Source organism: Polypterus senegalus, chromosome 16 (genome assembly GCF_016835505.1).
Source record: "Polypterus senegalus isolate Bchr_013 chromosome 16, ASM1683550v1, whole genome shotgun sequence".
NCBI classification, from domain to species: Eukaryota; Metazoa; Chordata; class Cladistia; order Polypteriformes; family Polypteridae; genus Polypterus; species Polypterus senegalus.
Genome location: NC_053169.1, coordinates 41197986 through 41216342, shown reverse-complemented (window position 1 = coordinate 41216342; position 18357 = coordinate 41197986). Strand labels below are relative to the sequence as shown.

General features: G+C 40.8%; 1 protein-coding gene across 2 annotated transcripts in view; it reads right to left on the bottom strand.

The window, feature by feature from the left end:
* stpg4 (sperm-tail PG-rich repeat containing 4) overlaps window positions 1-18357 on the bottom strand; it is an 83255-nt gene that overhangs the window by 52695 nt on the left and 12203 nt on the right. Inside the window, exons 1-2 of one of the 2 annotated variants that reach the window (XM_039738334.1) lie at window positions 2410-2542; window positions 2055-2111 (exon numbers count right to left, since the gene is read on the bottom strand). In XM_039738334.1, the coding sequence (XP_039594268.1) occupies window positions 2055-2111; window positions 2410-2421 (69 nt within the window). In that variant the 5' untranslated portion in view covers window positions 2422-2542. Of the gene's footprint in view, window positions 1-2054; window positions 2112-2409; window positions 2543-18357 lie in introns of those variants that run through there. The other variant, XM_039738333.1, reaches the window with a different exon arrangement.

Here is an 18357-nt window from a genome sequence, read left to right as displayed (position 1 = left end):
GATTCCTTTTGATGCATTAGAAATGAGCTCCAATGCAAGCTATGAAAAGCTGTTACCTCCAAAGTTACCTTATGCCACTTCTGATCTTTGTAACCTCATACCATCCAGAACTTTCATGTTCTGTATATCAAGTCAAGCCAAGTTGGGGAGCATGCATTGGTATAGTGCGTTACCGCACCCACCACACAACAAAACATCCCAGTTGGGAAATCCCCAGGCAGACATGCGGTCCAGTCCCACCCTCCGGAAATTACCCTCTATCTGCCGCAGCCAGGTGTTACGTGGGTGACCCCTTGGCCTGGTCCAACCACTCGGGTCCCCAACAATGAGGATACTATGAGCTGGATCACCTTCGGGGAAAAGTGCCACGTGGCCATAGTGCCGTAACTGACAGTCCCTCACAATGCAGGTAATGTGCCTCATTCGGGACCCCATGAACAACTGCTCATTCGACACAAAGTCAAACCAATGGTACCCAAGGATTTTCTGGAGAGACACAGTACCAAAGGAGTCCAGTCTTTATCTGAGTTCACTGGATAGCATCCATGTATCGCAACCATATAGCAAGACAGAAAGCACCAGGACTCTAAAGACTTGGACCTTCGTCCTTTTTCATAGATATTGGGAGTGCTACATACCCCTTTTCAAGCAACCTCATGACGCCCTATGCTCTCCCAATCTGTCTACTGACTTCATAGGAAGAGTCACCAGAGACATGAATGTCACTGCCGAGGTCACTAAACTTCTTGACAAGGTCGACGCTCTCCTCGAAAACAGACACACTGCTGATGGCTGTACCCCAAAAGTTCATTAAAGGCCTGGATCTTGGTTTTTATCCAGGACACTCACAAGCCCAGACACTAAGACTCCTCACTCAGTCTCTTGAGAGCCCCAATTAGAGCCTCCACGGACTCCACGAAGATCACAGCATCGTCAGCAAAGTCAAGATCCATGAATCTTTCTTCACCAACAGATGCCCCATAGCCGCTGGATCCCACAATCTTGCCCAACACCCAGTTCGTGCAAGCATTGATCAAAGTAGAAGCAAGAACACACCCCTGACAAACCCCTGAATGAACTGGGAAAAACACAGAGGTTCTGCCTCCACTCTGCACAGCACTCACAGTACCAGTGTACAGGCCGGTCATGACATCCAGTAACCTTGAGGAGATCCCGCGAACCCTCAGTAGATAAAATATACATAGTCTAACAGAGCTACCAGTTGGCACTGTGCACAACCATGAACAAATTAGGGCCTAACCACCCAAGTTTACAAATAAAGGAGGGTTAACAAAGGCAGAAGATGCTTATTATGAAAACAAATAGCTTCTTAGGTCCAATTAGACAGGTGCCAGAACCTCTATGTAACAATGCTTCTGCATTTGAACTCAAAACCATCCCATATTCCTCTCCTCTTCCGTTTTGTTCTTCCTCTGTGCTATCTTTCCTACAATGGAGAGCTCTTGCTTTGGTCACTCACGTAGCACCAGTACAGAACATACTCTTCCCTAAAAGCCACTGTGTTTCAACACTAGCAATTGAGGACCACTCACCTTCTACCATTCTACTTTCTTCTCTTGTCTGGTGACTGCATTTCCTTGTGCTATCCCAGTGATGCTCTTGCCCCAGCAAACGTATGCAAGCTCATCACTTACTACAGTTTTAGTCATATTAGAAAAGGAAAAAACCTGACCAAGTATAGGTTTATTTGACCTTAAAGCTGAGCAGTTAAAGAAGACATGGCTTGTAAAAAAAAGGGGTACCTACATCTCTTTAAGAAAAGAAAAGTAGAGGCTGAGAGATGTAAATCATTTTAATCTCGATAAAAACACAAAAGAATGAGGAAACAATACTTTTCATCTTGCAAAGAACAGGTAAGGCAGTGCCAACATTATGACACACTGAAATCGGGAAGATGTTTAGACCAAAAAAGTGACTTTGGCAGTTACATTCTAGTGCAACTCTGGAATGTGGACACACCTCATTTCAAAGAATTTCTCTTGGTATGATAATAAGGTAGAAGTTGTGAAATAGTAAATAAGAAAGATTCTTACTGTTAGCGAGCTTCTCCACCATGTCTCTCGCTCAGAGACTTTTTCTTTAGAATTATTCTGTTAAAACATAAAAGCATGCAGTCAATACCTTGAATGTGCAAAGAGCACCCTGCCAAGCATTCCTAAATACACATTCAGAAAGCCTCAGTGTTGTACATCACGCCTCCTCAACAACAGCAGTGTGGGCTGCTATCAATCTGTAGGTTTAAATGCTTAGCCAGTCAATAAAAAAGCATAACCTTCACAGCTTGACAGAACATAATGCTAAATAAAAACATCAGGGAAACAACATGTTTTCTTCCACCTTTTCTATTTTATTTTCTTTGTGGACACTACTGAGCTATGAGTACAGTACCTTAGCCACCATGCAGGCTAACAGATTTCCTTCCTTTCACTTAGTCAAAAAAACATTTTGGTCAGTTTTGTGGGAAGCTGGTGTCCATCCTGACGGAAGGGTACTTGACAGAATTTGGCTGTAAAGGAACGTCGTCCGCTGAGCCGTCTTGTTAAGTGCACATTAGACACCCATTAAGATCTCAAGATGCCAGCCTGCTTATGATTCCAAGGATTATTAAGATAGCAGTGGGAGGTTCAGTTTTTAGTTACCGGGCCCAAAAGCAGTGCAATGGTCTGCCTGCTATTAGAAGAGATGCCCCTTCAGTCTCAGCTTTTAAATCCAAGTTGAGGCCTCACTACTTTAGTCTACCGCATCCTGCCTGGCGCTGATGATTAGCTGTACACTGCATCTCTGCTTCCATTTTCTGTGTATTTTAACAAATCTGCATCTTTATGTGTGCTAGTTTGGTATTTAGTTATTGTTTTTTTTATCTTTTCTTGCATTTGCCTTGAGAATTATTGCTTAGGAGTGTGTGGCAAGAACAGATTATATTGTACTATTGTATTTCTGAGGTGGAAATGACAGATAGGCAATCTAGCTCTGAGAAGAGGATTACTTGTATTCGGGTTTCTGGGTTGTATTGATCCTATTTTTTGACACCCATTGCACACAAGGAAGGGGGTCTCCCTTTGAGCTGCCCTTCCCAAGATTTCTTCCATTTTTTCCTGCAAGGTTTTTTTTTCTTATCAAACCTGGATGGCTGATAATTAAACAGGGCCTGTTAAAGTCCTTCGAGGCATTCATTGTGTGATTTGGGTATCCAAAAATAAACTGTTGTTGTTGCTGTTAAGTGTAGAATATTTCAAATGAGGGCCAGTAATTGATATAAATTTCTTGACAGGAAATGAGACACAACAAGGAGCAAAAGACATCACCGAGAATAGAGCACACAAGATTGAAAGCCTGGATGGAGTACTCCAACATAGTTAATAACAATAAAAGAATCAGGGAATTACGAGGGGTGTTCAATTATAAACAGGAATTGTTATGTTCTGTTCTTATAAAGAGTGCAAGGTAGACATGACTCCTTGGACAAACGCATGCATCTTTGAACTTGCCATTAGTAGTGCTAGCTGCTCTTTCCCCCTTCCTGTCAGTTGTAATCAACATGCCGGAGCAGGAGGTACACAGTAGTGTTCCACAGTGAATTATTATTTAATTTTTGAAATAAAGAAAGAAATAAACATTTGAAATACATCAGTCTGTGTGTAATGAATGAATCTAATATACAAGTTTCACTTTTTGAATGGAATTACTGAAATAAATCAACTTTGTCATGATATTCTAATTTTATGACCAGCACCTATACAGTGTGTAAGTTGTTTCATTGTATTCAATAAATAAAGCATAACTCATAAATTCCTGTTTATATTTGAACACCCCTCGTACTTTTAAAGAATGAATTTATACAGCAATCCAAAGTGTTGCAAGTTTATATAAAATTTTAACACAGATAAAAAGTGCTGGAATAATTAGCACTGCTGCCTCACATCTCCAGAATCCTAGGTTCAGATACCAGGCCTGGCCACTGCCTATGTGGAATATAACATTTTTCCAAATGCCCTCATGTTCCTTTGATTTTCCTCAAACATCCTAAAAATATTTACATTACATACATGAAGTGAAAACTATAAATTAGTTGAATGAGCATCTATGATTGAAAGGTGTCCTATTCAGGGCTGGTTCTTGCCTTGAGCTCCAACCTGCTAGGATTGGCACCAGCCACATCCCTCAGACCTAAACCTGGATGAATGGAGGTAAGATGTACAGAAAATATTAGATGTGTGTCTTTCCAGCTCCTCTGACGTATAGGTGTTTCAAGCTTCCAGTTAATCACTTTTAATCTCAGGAGCCAGCAACTTCTCAACCTTCCGAAAAACTCTGTTTTCTTAACTTCACTTGTCTAAAAAACAGTAAAACATTCATAGCAAAAAAACAAAAACACAAACACAGGTTTTACAACCTTATCATTTCCACCTTTCAAGTAAATGTGGAAGAGATACCATACCATAAGGAGAACCCACAATCAGTTATGAGAGTTATGACAGCGTGATTGAAAGGGTGGAATTTGGTTGCTTAAATGATTCTGAAAGTGTGGAGGATCACCAAACCGGTCTTCTAGCACAGGTGGCAACTGCACATAAAAGTCATTTATCTTCATTGTTTTTAGAGGTATGTAGGCCATTCCCAGTTCAAATGTAGTGCATAGGTAGGTGGAGCTCTTTCTTGCATGTGTGAATGTGCAAGTTACTATTATGAAAATTGTGAGAAAGGCTGACCTGAAGTTTCACACTAGTATCACAGTATAATCAATTCAAAAGTATTCATCTTTCTACAAAGCAAGAACCTTAACTAGATTATTTAGCAGTCCTTTGCAGGACACATTCAAACATACATGCACATCATCTCACTCTTCTCTGATTAGTACAGAATTACCAGTCACCCTGACCTCCAAATTATTGGGATATTGAAGGAAAATGAAGAGTAGATAAAACCCAGAGACACTTGGAGAGTGTCCAAACTCCCTACAGACAACTACTGCTCTTTCAATTGCACTTCTTAATCATCTGGGCTAACATAAAAGCTTGGTGATCATGGTCAACTGTATGGACCCTCTTCTGTTCAGCTTCTCTTCTCAGTATTCTCCTGTGTTCCTCTACTCCTTCGTCAAATGGGCATATCTCAGTTATACTATTAGTGAAATATTAATCGCTAGGATCAATTTGCCTTTAATGTGTTTAACATAAATTGTGTACTTGTGTATGCAAAAGTTTCATTGTTTAATAATGTCATTTTAGTGCATTATTGCTGCAAATAAATTTAAGCCTGTACGTCATGAAAAGTCCTCTAGGAAAATGAATGGAAGTACTCAGCCACAATTCTGATCCAGGCTATTAGAGCTGTGTGGCAATATTGCTAGTCATTGCACCATCATACCACCCTTTAATTAGAATAATCTTCAAGCATTATCTAATGCTTGGGAAAGGTGCTATTTAAATAAAATGTATTATTATTATTATTATTATTATTATTATTATTATTATTATTATTATTATTATTCAGTGTTTGTTTCCTCTCGTATGATGTCTTTGCTGTATTAGCTGGTAAATCCAGGCTACAACAAGAAGTCAAAGTGATTTACCCTAACACTTTTCTAAGGATGTGTGCAGTGCCCAAAAGTGTGATCTATTGCACTCCACTAGCTGATGCATGGCCTGGGAACATCTTAAAGTTTTCATCATGATCTTTCTTTAATGTACTGAATGCTCCAACTATAACTGGCACAGTTCTAGTTTTATAGTTCCACATCCTGCTAATCTCGATTTCCAAATCCTTGTATTTACTGATCTTCTCAGTTTCTTTTAACATGATGTTCAAGTCTTCTGGGATGGCTATATCAATCAACAGGCAGGTTCTCTCTTTCTTATTATGCAGCACAATGTCAGGACGATTCGCTGGGATTGTTCTATTTGTTGTTATTAAAACATCCTGCATGATGATGATATCGTTGATGTTCACAACCTTTTCTGTTCATAATACTTGTCTGGCACATAGTCCAGTGTACATAACTGGCTAATTTATTATTTCTCTATGTATATTCAGTAGATGCAAGTGTTATACAGCCTGCAACAATATGACTAATATGCTCTTCTGCCTTGTTGCACAGTCAACATTTACTATCAACTGGCTGTTTTAAGATGTTCTTCTGGTGGTACTTGGTGTCAAGTGCCTGGTCCTGTTCTGCCATAATTTAGCTTTCTGTCTCTCCTTTTAGACGGGAACTGCTAAGCTATTGCATAGACGCCTGCATGTTGACAAATGATCAAAAGATTTTTCATGTAGTGGTTCAGTTCTATTTTATCTTTACAGATGTTGTTTTTTAGCTGAAGTTCCATATTCTGAGCTTCGGTCTTTTGCCTCAAATATTTCCCTTTGATTTTTTCAACTTCTTTTTGGAGAGAATATTTACCTTTACCAGGATCATGATTTCTAACTAGCCTATTAAACTTGTCTTTACCTAGCTTAATGTAGTCACTTAGGCCGACGATGGATGATTCATAGGCAGATTTTAGTTCAATACATGTAAGTCCTCTACCACGTCTCGTCTCTTGATGTAAAGCCTTTCAACGTTAGCCTTCAGGTGATGGATACCTCTGATATTATTATTATTATTATTATTATTATTATAGATATGCATCATTCCTGGTGTTCTTTAAAACATATTTGCTCATAATTGTTCATGTGAAACACTTGCAAAGCATAATACTTGCTTTTTTGCACTTCTTAAAAATAAAAACACTCTTAGGAACACTCTTAGGAGTGATTGTTTTCCCCGTTATTCTTTTTTAGAGGCTGAAAGAGCAAAGCTATAAAATATTACCAGTGATGTTACACTCTAGGGAATTCAGGTCTACACGCAAATGAATTCCATGATAATGAAATACTCTACGGTCATTATTATTAATCATAAGTGTTTGTTCATGTTAATATTTCACAACATTTTTACAAATTTCTTTGGAACTCTGGGGCATCCTATGTATCTTAAACACATGTTACCAAAATCTTAAAGAACCAGCTGTGCTACTCGTCTAAGACAAGCTGAAATTTAAGTAATCGATGTCGACCTCAGCTTTAACCTTTTCAGTGTACCATCTATTGGAATGTATTTTGCAATGCAGGTGGTAATAATTTGTCATTCTAACAGATGGCACGTCACAAACATTTGAAGTAATAACATGTATCACTCCATATGTTTGTGAAGCACTATCTGTTGGAATGACAAATGCAATGCATATGTCTCTGTTATATGCCATTTGGTATGGAATTTTTAAAAGCAGAATTCATTTTTGCGATGCATCATTTGTTAAAATGACAAATGCAATGTATTTTATTACTACAAATGCTTGTGATGCACCATCTGTTGGAATGACAGAGACATAGCAACAGGATAGACACACAGATACACAGACACACATACATTTATTCTTTTATTAAAATGGATAATAAATATTTTTAGGCTAATTTCTTAAAACAAAAAGAAGATTTTTTAATGTAACTTAAATTTAAGTAAGACACCAGACTGTTGTAGAGCACATTCAGACAACTACATTAAAAGGCTAACAGTGGGTTTTTTGAGATTCGCCCGTTACTTTATATTTCTGTTTGGCTCTCTGAAGTGAAGGTGATGGAAACTGAAGTACTAGAGAAAGCCAACATGTACATGTAGAGAATGTGCAAACTCTACATTGACAATGACCAGGCCAGAAACTGAATACAAGCTATGAAGAGGCAGCAATAACCACTGTGCCTCTCTGGTACAACATAATTTTCATAATACAGCTTAAAGGATATTGCTGTGTGAATCTTGAGTTAAAAAATTATATTTTAAAAATAATTACAAAAAATAATTGTTTTGGCGGTTATTTTATGTCTTCTGGATTTGGGTGTCAATAGAAAAGAGTGTATTTTACAGTTCCAAAGATTCATTTAACAAGAAAATACGTGAAGGTCCTTAAAGAAAGAAACTAGCATAGTAATAGAGCACTATGCAGTATACATACATACATATAGTGCAGTGCTAGATTAAGCAAATAAAGCCAACAGATGCCAATAATCAATAACATAAAGTATAGGTTGAAACAAAGTGATTAAGTGAAACATAAAAGGCTGTGTAAAGGGGATAATTTTGGGCATGAGGCAACCACATTAAAAAGGTGAGTTTGTGATAGATATAGAGGTTTTGCCAGCAAATCGTACATTATGGCAAAAGTGAGCATAGCAGCAAAGCACAAAGTGGTCACCCTGCATTATTTTCAAGGTCTCTCCTAAGCAGAAAGTTCACTGCAGTCAGGAGTTTCCAGATATGATGCCCAAAAATCTCCTGCAGAAGTCAAACAAGTGGACGAGGCTGAGGCCTGGAAACACAGGGGTCTGCATTGGCCACTTTAAACAGAGTGCAGCAAAGAAGACACACATCAGATTGACTTCCCTTCAAAACTGCAAGATGTCTGGCAGAGCTTTCAGCACAAAACTGGCAGAGACCACAGCAACTGGACACATCTGTTTACAGTCCAGAAAAGTCTTAGCAGAAGTGAAGAATTACAGCTGTAAAGCCATTCCTCTGAGGTTAAAAGTCAAGTAAAATTACACCTTTTATTGGCTAAATTAAAAAGATTACAATATGCAAGATTTCATGGCAACTCAGGCCCCTTCTTCAGGTAAGATGTAATAATGAAACTTGAATTTCCTGTGTTTATATGGACACCAGGACAGATACAGCATTGGAAAACCATTAAGTGAGACATCTTAGATGTAAAAGATTAATAGTCCCCTTCAGGCTAAGATTCATTAAGCAAGAGAGGAGAACAATGTATGGTCAAGACCTTTGGATAAGATAGCTGTCCAACAAACTCTTTCTGATGAGCTTTTCATTAAAAAGTGGGTCTGTAGACAAGTTGTCTGGGTAAGTCAGAGAGATACAAACAATCCTCTGGCCATAAAACTCTTGTCTCTATTTAAACCATGTTGTAATGTGTTAAATTTTAGCATGAGTTTCACTTCCCATTCTTTTCTCTCTTGCTGTGTTCTGAAGATGCCCATAAGCACTGTGACTTTAAAGTCCCTCTCACAGAGTCCATGGCTGCTGAAGTGAGCTGTTACAGGAACATCAGTGTTGCCATGCTTGATGTGGAACCTGTGTAAATTCATTCTCTGGCGCAGTGTTTGTCCAGTTTCTCGCACAGAGTGCAGTGTCAGGACATTTCATACAGAGAATGAGGTAGACCAAATTAGATGATCTGCAGGATAATGATCCCTTTATGTGATGTTCTAGTCGGCAGTGTGGCATAGCTACACGATCTGTATTATAAATGTGGGCACATGTTTTACATCTTTTCTGTAGGCGGGGAGTTGTGCCATTTTCTGTTGGTTCACTTAGGGAGTTTGTGACAATTAGTTGCTGCAGGTTTGGTGGTTGTATGACAGGAGGTGAGGTTCTGGAAATACATTTTTCAGCATTTCATCATTGTGTAGCATTGGCATCTTATACCCTGAACTGATGAGTTACAATTTGGCCTTTTTGGCTCTAAAAGAAAGCAGTTTGTCAACCAAAGGGCTGGAGAATGGTACATGGATGAATGTCTGTTGGCAAGAGTGAAGCATGGTTTGGGGCTACATTTCCACAAACAGAGTTGGTGATTTGTTCGAAATGAATTGCCACCTCAACGCTGGGAAGTACAGGGAGATTCTTATCCATCATTCAATATCATCATGGAGATGTCTGATTGGTTCCAACTTCATAGTGCAGCATGAAAAAGACCCCAAACACGAGGCCAAAATCATAAAACACTATTAGCAGCAAAAAGCAGAACAGGGAATCCTACAACAGATGGAATGGCTTCCACAAAGCCCTGACTGCAACACCATTGAGCTAGTCTGGGATTCTTTGCAGAGGCACAAAGAAGCAAGACATCCAAAGTCTGAAACGGAATTGTGACAAGTTCTCTAAAAGGCTTGGAGCAAACTACCATGAACATTCACACAGAAACTGCATGCACGAGTACCTAAGAGAATTGCTGCTGTTTTTAAGGCAAAGGGTGGGCACATCAAATATTGATTTCTTTTAAGTTTTGTTTTTTTCTTTCTGTTTACTGTATTTTCTAGCTTAAAAAAAAAAAACTATTCATGCCACCATTTTGAAAGCATTCCTGCTTTACAACATTTTTTCACAAGTGTCTAAGATAAATATACAGTACATACGAGTATATGTTTCTTTCTGGTGTTGCAGGTTTTTCAAATTAATTATACTTTAATTTCCATAGCTTTTTTGATGAGGAACCCTACCCGAAAACAATTTACATGAACAATGTGCCTAAGTCAGTACAACGGGAAAATCAAGTATCTTACATGTGGTAGACCACACTGCCTGTGACAACTTGTTTCTGAAGAATGCTACTAAAGTTCTTTTTGTTAGATTTCCTGTTAAAGCTGACTGTGCACAGAACACAGGGGTATGACCAGCAGTACACTTTCCATGACAGCAATCTTCAGATCATGACATGGGCACCAAAACCCACACCCCATGCACTTGTTCTACGCTCTTCTTTGTTGTTTGCTTCTGGCATTCGTTCAGCTGGATCCAACCCCACCGTGGGCCATGAGCCAAAGGGGGCCTTTATTGCCTTGTTAGTGCGCACATGGGACTACAGCTAGAGAGAACAAGGGTGCTGCCCAAATTAAGACTATACCACTGGGCATATTACTCCTGGGTTGTGGTGAAATGAGGTCTGATGCCAATCCAATTTCTATCTAACTGAGGTCAATGAAAAATTATATAACACAGTGGTGCTTTAAAATAAAAGATTGAATCTGTCTCTTCAATCACCCATGTCATTCTCATGAATAGAGAATTTGCTGATTAGGACTGTTATACAATAGCTACATCCACATCTTAGACTCCCATAAATATTTTTATTATACTGTTATTACTGGCTGGACCTGGCCAAGGGGTCGACCACGTAACACCTGGCTGTGGCAGATAGAGGGTCATTTCCGGACGGAGAGGCTAGACAGCGTGTCTGCCTGGGGGTTTGCCAACCGGGATCCCGAGTTATTTTGTCGTGTAGTGGGTGCGGCACCGGACTGTACCAGTGCATGCTCCCCAACTCGACTTGACTTGTTAGTACCTGATAATAACCCAAGAGCACTATAACTAATCTATTATGCCTTACAATTTCTATCCATAATGTTTCTTCGTGAAAAATTCTGGCATTTTCATTGTTGTGTTCACTGTATTGTATCACTGTATTATAATACTGAAAAATAAATGCATGGGAATACTGTTACCTATCCAAAAATGTACAATGAGAGCTTTAAAACAGATTGACGCTTCACTAAACCACCCAATGACGTGGTTCAGTAAGACTCATTTCCCTACAAAGTCTTTAAACATGGTGACTGAATGGGCTTGTCGAATAACGAAAACGATAAAAATGCATCCTGTGGGACATGTCTTAGCATCATCATTCCCAGCTGGAAAGACTTCACAGAACAGGAAAGGGTTGCATAATTTGTAATGAACTTCAAATATATTCTGAGATACCCATTGTATGAAAATTAAAAATGACAACAGTTAAGGGCTACCTGGCTGGCACAGCATTGCCAGTGGCTGAAGTGCCAGCAAGGTGGCACATTAAAAGAAAATAGTCTCTCAGGGGATGGAGAAAAACAAATAAAAGCCGCATTATCAATTAGAGAGAACCTCTACATGACACAGTAGTTAGACAGGACTTGCCAGTGGGCAGAATGTCCTGTCACTGCAGCCACTGCCCGAGAAAAATATGCTGTGTAAACATTAGAGAGAGCAAATAAACTAACTGCCTCTGCTTTATATATTGCACTTTTCTACAGTGAACTCCACACAAATATACTGAACATTTTAAATGTGTGGTGTAGTGGTTAAATCCTACTAGTAACACTGTGAGACCCTCAGCAAGTCACTTGACCTGCCTATGCTCCAACTGAAAAAACAAAAGAAATGGAACCAACTGTATGCCAAATGGTGTAAGTCACCTTGGATAAAAGCATCAGCCAAATAAGTATTATTTTTTATATTAATAGTTAATTCATAAATATAAAGCTTCATTAATAACGCTTTACAACTGGATCACATGGAGGTGAATGAATTTCTTTGGGTCAGAGTTGGATACTGACATAGCAATCTTGAGGATTGAAGTTCATGTCATGAAGTACTGGTGGTCAGCCTGCAGATAACAGAAGATGACTCCTACATGTGTCTAGAGTAACCCTGTTTTCTAACAACATCTAACACAGACCCCAGCCTCAATGAACAGAAGAGGTGTCAGTGGTGTGGTTCCTTGAGAAGCAACTCTAATTAGTAGAAACACATGTCACGTACTCTTTGCATTATTTGACAGTAAACTATGTAACATTCTCTGATCTGCTTCTTGCAACTGAGAGGGCCCGTGGCGGATGTTTGCAGACTGGCAGACCAACCACATGCGTTACCTGATAGGTAACCACCCATACAATCAGATCAGGACTCAGACTACGAATGCTATGAATATACTTGCTGAAATACCCAGCGTTGCCTGGGAGGAAAATAGTTTTTTTTTAATTGTTTGACAAAAACATAATTAAAAAAAAACACAACTTTAAAAATAAAAATAAATTAACAAACAATAAACATGGATTCGCTTCCCTGGTGTCCTCATGCATGGAGGTTGCATGTTCTCCCCATGTCTGCATGGGTTTTCTGTGGTGGGCTGGTGCCCTGCCCGGGGTTTGTTTCCTGCCTTGCACCCTGTGTTGGCTGGGATTGGCTCCGGCAGACCGTAGTGACCCCGTAGTTAGGACATAGTGGGTTGGATAATGGATGGATGGATAAAGACTCACCAATGTGTTTGTCTTGCGGTATTGTATGTATTTTATCATCCAGTTGACGCACAGAACTGGCCAACTGTATTTAATTTGAAAAGCAACAGGGGAGCGGTGGTGCTCAAACATAAAGAATGTTGGCAGTCACCTCCAGTTCGCCCTTGTGTTTTTTTTAATTGTTTGAGAAAAGCGTAATTAAAAAAACACAACGTTAAAAATAAAAATAAATTAGGAAACAAAGAATCACTAATGTCGTTGTCTTGCGGTCTTGTATGTATGTTATCATCTAGTTGACGCTCGGAACCAGCCAACTCTACTTAATTTGAAAAGCAACAGGGATGTGGTGCTGCTCAAAAATAAAGAATGCCACCAGTCGCCTGGCATATACTAACTGTGTAAGCCCGTGCTATTCCATGACCTGGAAGTGCTTCTGAACCCTCAGTCCATGTGACTTCCTATCACTTCCGGGTCAGATCAAAGTTCTCGTTTTTATCCCAGAAGTACGTCATTTCTTCTGTCACTGTAATTAAGATGTACTTCCAGGTTAGAGGTGACATAGAGGTCTCTGAGCCTCCCTGCAGCGTCCCCTGGTGGCCCTGACATTATCCAGCAGGGCAGTACAGGAAAACTCCAATGTCCATGATGCCCTGCTGGAATTTGAGGCATCTTGATGTCACAGGGATGGCTCCCTCTGGCGGCCTGGGGGTATTGGCCGGGATGAATGTCCTGCCATAGTCCACAGTACTCCCCGCCCCCAGCGAAAAACCATGGTTCGAAGCGTCCAGCCCTGCGAGGGTCGTCTTCCTCCAGGATGGACTATTAGTCGGGCACTTTTGTGAAAACCTAGGAGGAACATTATAAAAATGAGTTCTTTGCCCCTCTGTCCTCATAGGACAACTTCGCCATACGTGGCCCGGCCAGCGGCATTCATAGCACAGCCGCATCCACCCTGTTTGTATTCCTCAGCGAGACTGAAAGCACCTTGGGAATTCTGGCTCCGCCCTTTTTCCGCTGAGGAGGGTTCCATAGCCACCTCTGAACTCTTAATGCCCTTATCAGGAGACCCCTGTTTCTCTTTTGGAATCTCCTTTTTACTCTGGGGCTTTTCCACAATCTGAGTCTCTCTATGTAATAAAGAGAGACCCTTTCCTGTCTGCACCCCTTTAGTCTTAGACATAATAGTGGTTGATCGAATTGCTCCGGGAGGCAGCACCATCCAGCTGCTCCAGCTTGATCGACCCTTCCCCCGACCATTCTGTTAACGTTCCACACTGTCTTGTAGGGTTCGCAGTGACTTGGCACCTGCTACTTATTAATCGAGGGCCCGGATCACACTGCATCCCTCTATGATGTACGGTACCGGTATTACTCAACTGTACCGCCAAATTATATAACACGGGAGGCTCTTGACCCAACCACCGCATGTACTCATCTACCTTCTGTAAAGGCGCTTCAGCCATCGCTCCCAGATCTCCGATGATCTTTTTGATTGCTGTCAGCATCTGTAAAAAAGCATGTACGGGCTGAAGTAGCTTTTCCAGTTCCCACACGTCCATTAATTTATTTAAATCAGCCGGAGGCAGGCTCGAACTACCACTTGCCTTGCCATCCGACCGGGAGCAAATGAGCACGTCCGTTCCAGGCACGTGTTCTGGAGGGCTTCCCAAAGGAGCCTGGGATTTGGAGTTCTCTTTAGCGGACCGGGACGCCATCTTTGGCTGACTGCAATCTGCCTGTATTAAGTTGTCTGCGGATTGATCAGCCATTTCCCGGCCCTCCTTACCTTTTTGTGGGGTGAGCGGCGCTTCGCTCACCTCCCCCTTCCCCTTCGGAAAGTCCAAGTCCTTTTCTTTGAAGGTACAGGTGTAAACAGTCGGACCCAGACCTCTTCCTTCCCACAATGCTTCGGGTTGGGTCATGTGTCCCACGCCTGCAACCGACATGCGGAAGTCTAGTTTTGCGCTCGTCGGCTCAAACAGGAGCGCACCACTGTCTTTGGGATTGTCTTCTGCCTCCCGCAGAGCCTCCAGGTAATCTTCTCCAGGGTACATGCATGGGACAAAATTAATTATTTTAAAGGGATTTTCCATTAAATCCCTGGCACGTACCTCGTGATGGTCATCCTTCTCTGGAAGCCCCTTTCGACTCGTGTGGTCGCTCCGTAGATCATCCCGAGCATCGGCCATGATGAATTCAGTTCCTCCGCTGGTACTGTCGCTCTTCTTACTCCGTTTCTTCCCCATGACGGACTTGGTGAAGGTGGGTTCACGTGATTTTTTCTGCATGCCTTGCCGCTGTCCTCTTAGGGTTCTCTGTCCACAGAAATTTATTTTCAGGTCCTCTGCCAAACCGACGGCCAGAGAATCCTGCCAACTACGCCACTGTGACAGATAGGGGGCGCTGTCGTCCCCTTGATCCCTCTGATCAGACACCAGGTAAAAGTACAAATATAATTTTTATTTGAACTAAACAGTGCACAAAGCACCCTTCACTCCACAATACTCATATAAATCACAATTCACTAATCAGTAAACAATCTTCCACTCTCCCAGACGCGTTGCCACCCTTCCTCCCAGCTCAGCTCATCCGTCTGGTATCTCTCCCAGTCATTTATAGTCCATGTCCATGTGACTTCCTAGCACTTCTGGGTCAGATCAAAGTTCTTCTTTTCATCCCAGAACTACGTCATTTCTTCTGTAATTAAGACATACTTCTGGGTTAGAGGTGACATAGAGGTCTCCGAGCCTCCCTGCAGCATCCCCTGGTGGCCCTGACGTTATCCAGCAGGGCTGTACAGGACAACTCCAATGTCCATGATGCCCTGCTGGAATTTGGGGCATCTTGATGTCGCAGGGATGGCTCCCTCTGGCGGCCTGGGGGTATTAGCAGGGATGAATGTCCAGCCATAGTCTACAGTATATATATATATATATATATATAAAATCCAGCGTCTGTCCGCTTTTCATGAGAGAACTACTTAGTGGATTGAGATAGGGTTTTTTTCTATAATTTTCTTCAACATTCCGGTTGATTTTGTGACCCCTCTCATCGTGCTAAGTATCATAATTTGCTTGTGGTACCGATTTATTTGCGTGAATCTGAGAGAGACACATTGGGCCATGGGGAGGAATGGATCACCCTTCGTGGAAGAAAATCATGGAGGACACAAAAGAGTCGCTCTCCATGGTGCTTGTTGTGTTACATCTGAATATGCATCTGAATCAGTTTGTAAAGTCTAAATGCTGCAAACACTCACAAATGGCAAATAATTTACCGGTCGCTACAGTTTTGCAATAAATCTCATGGCAGGTGGAGTTTACATCCCTTCATGGATTTTTCCACTAATGTGCACATACTAAGTGTAGATGAATGTTTACGTCATACACGTTTCCAGTCAGTTTACTGAGGATGGAGATACTGTCAGAGATGATGTGAAAATGCTAGTGTGAACAGAGATCATTTCCATAGCAGTGTGAAGTGAATGTAACCTTCATTTATACTTTTGCCTGTTTTTGATAATTCGTTTAGTTGTCATCTGCTGCATTCGACCATCACTGTTGACTTTTGATGTTCAAGGAACACTTAATCACTCATTAACACAATTTAGTGATACAGTTTGTGATATTGACTTATTGACACAGATTAGGAGCAACTGTTTATTGATATACAGTAACAAAGCGATACTCACTAAATTCTGCAGACAAATGATATCTGCTGTTTGAAACAATTGAGCAATACTCACTGATTAACAAAGTGCATTACAACAATTAAGCATTTTAGATGCCGCTCACTGACAGAATCCAGTGGAAATATATCATTTAAGTAGTGACAGGAGAGGAGGCCAGTGGAAGCCAAATCAAACAGCCAAGTTTTTCCAAAAATTATGTAATTTGTTTTGAAGAGCTGTATGACTGAGTAAACAGCTGACTGTAAAGTGAAGGAAGCAACCAAGTACAAGGAATGAGTGATTAGTGGCTGCTGCCCAGGAGAGCAGTATTTTCAATGCAGCATTTACTAAATCTTCTCAGACCCCTGCTAGCAGTTTCCATGTATAAAAGAGCGACTATAGACCCTATCATTTCAGGATTGTATTAGCCTGGGTCACGGTGTTTAACAGATATAAGCATTCACCCAAACCTCACTACACAGCCCACAATGTGAACGCACTACAGACCTGCTGACCTGGAATCAATAGACATCTTACACACTGGCTTCAGAGCATGTGATGGATTTAGCCTTAAATTTAAATTCCACTCTCCATGACTTCCATAAAAAAGTCATTCTCCCTAACTTGCAGGGGCCCATTAGTGTGGTGTGTGTCCTGTAGCACAAAAAAGGTTTGCTTTTCCTGTTGACAATATAGATAGCTTTACTCATCCTAAATACTTGGGTAATTTTAATATGGTGAGAAACATACTAGGAGTGGTCATTTTAAACAAATCGTTATATGTATAAAGGGTTGCAAGTTCCCTGACCAGTGGAAGGAGGTGAACACAGTTCTTAAAGTACCACAATCCAGTACAAAGCTGCACAAGACTGATTTTGTTTTGCACAGCTACTACATTAATACATAGAGGGTTTAATTCAATCATTCACTTACCATATATATTCACGTATAAATCGGGTCTTGAAACCTGAAAGATCAATCATAAAATCAGACCCCGACTTATACGCCCGTTCAAAAATGCGACATTTACATTTTTTTTACATCTTCTTGCCTCTTCCAGTCTCGCATTAATTTCTCAGACACATTGAATTTTGTTGCAGATACCAATTTCTTTCACCACTTCAACGACTTTTAATTTAAAACCAGCTTTATATTTTCTTCTGATCAAACGCTCCTTCGTAGATAAGGGATGCTCTTACGATAAAGGTGTATGAGGGTGTGAAATTAAAAAAAACAGAAATCAGTGCAAACGTTGCTTCGGAATAGTTCAGATATTACCATGTAGTCACAAAGGCACAATACATGAGAAAAAGGAGGCAGCATGCTCCGTGGTTACTCTCTCAGGTGGGCGTTAGCATATCATATTCTCTTGGGCCAATAGCGCAAGTTTTCCACATTCGACTTATACGACAAACATAAAATACCAGAAATAATATGATAAAATCAAGTCCCAACTTATCCGCGAGTATATATGGTAATTATTTGCTTTATGTTTTTTAGGCATACTACAGTTTTATTAACTCTTTTAAGGCGGATGTCGACTTTTGTCGACAGGAGGGGTTGAAGGCGCATGTCGACTAAAGTCGACATCCAGGGATAGAGGGCGATAATCAGCTGTTAATGGCGACAAATCTCACTGTCACGTCACAGGCATTCCCTCTGTGCTTGGAGGAATGCTAGACTTGTTGACTCGGCAACTAATCCTTGCGTGTGCGTGAGTTGCGAAATGTAAACAATGGCAAGATGGCATCAACATGTGACAAGGGAGCGAAGTGAGTGCAGAAAAGAAAACACTCGGCAGACAATGTTTTGCACATTATCGTGGAGTCGGATTTTATTGACAG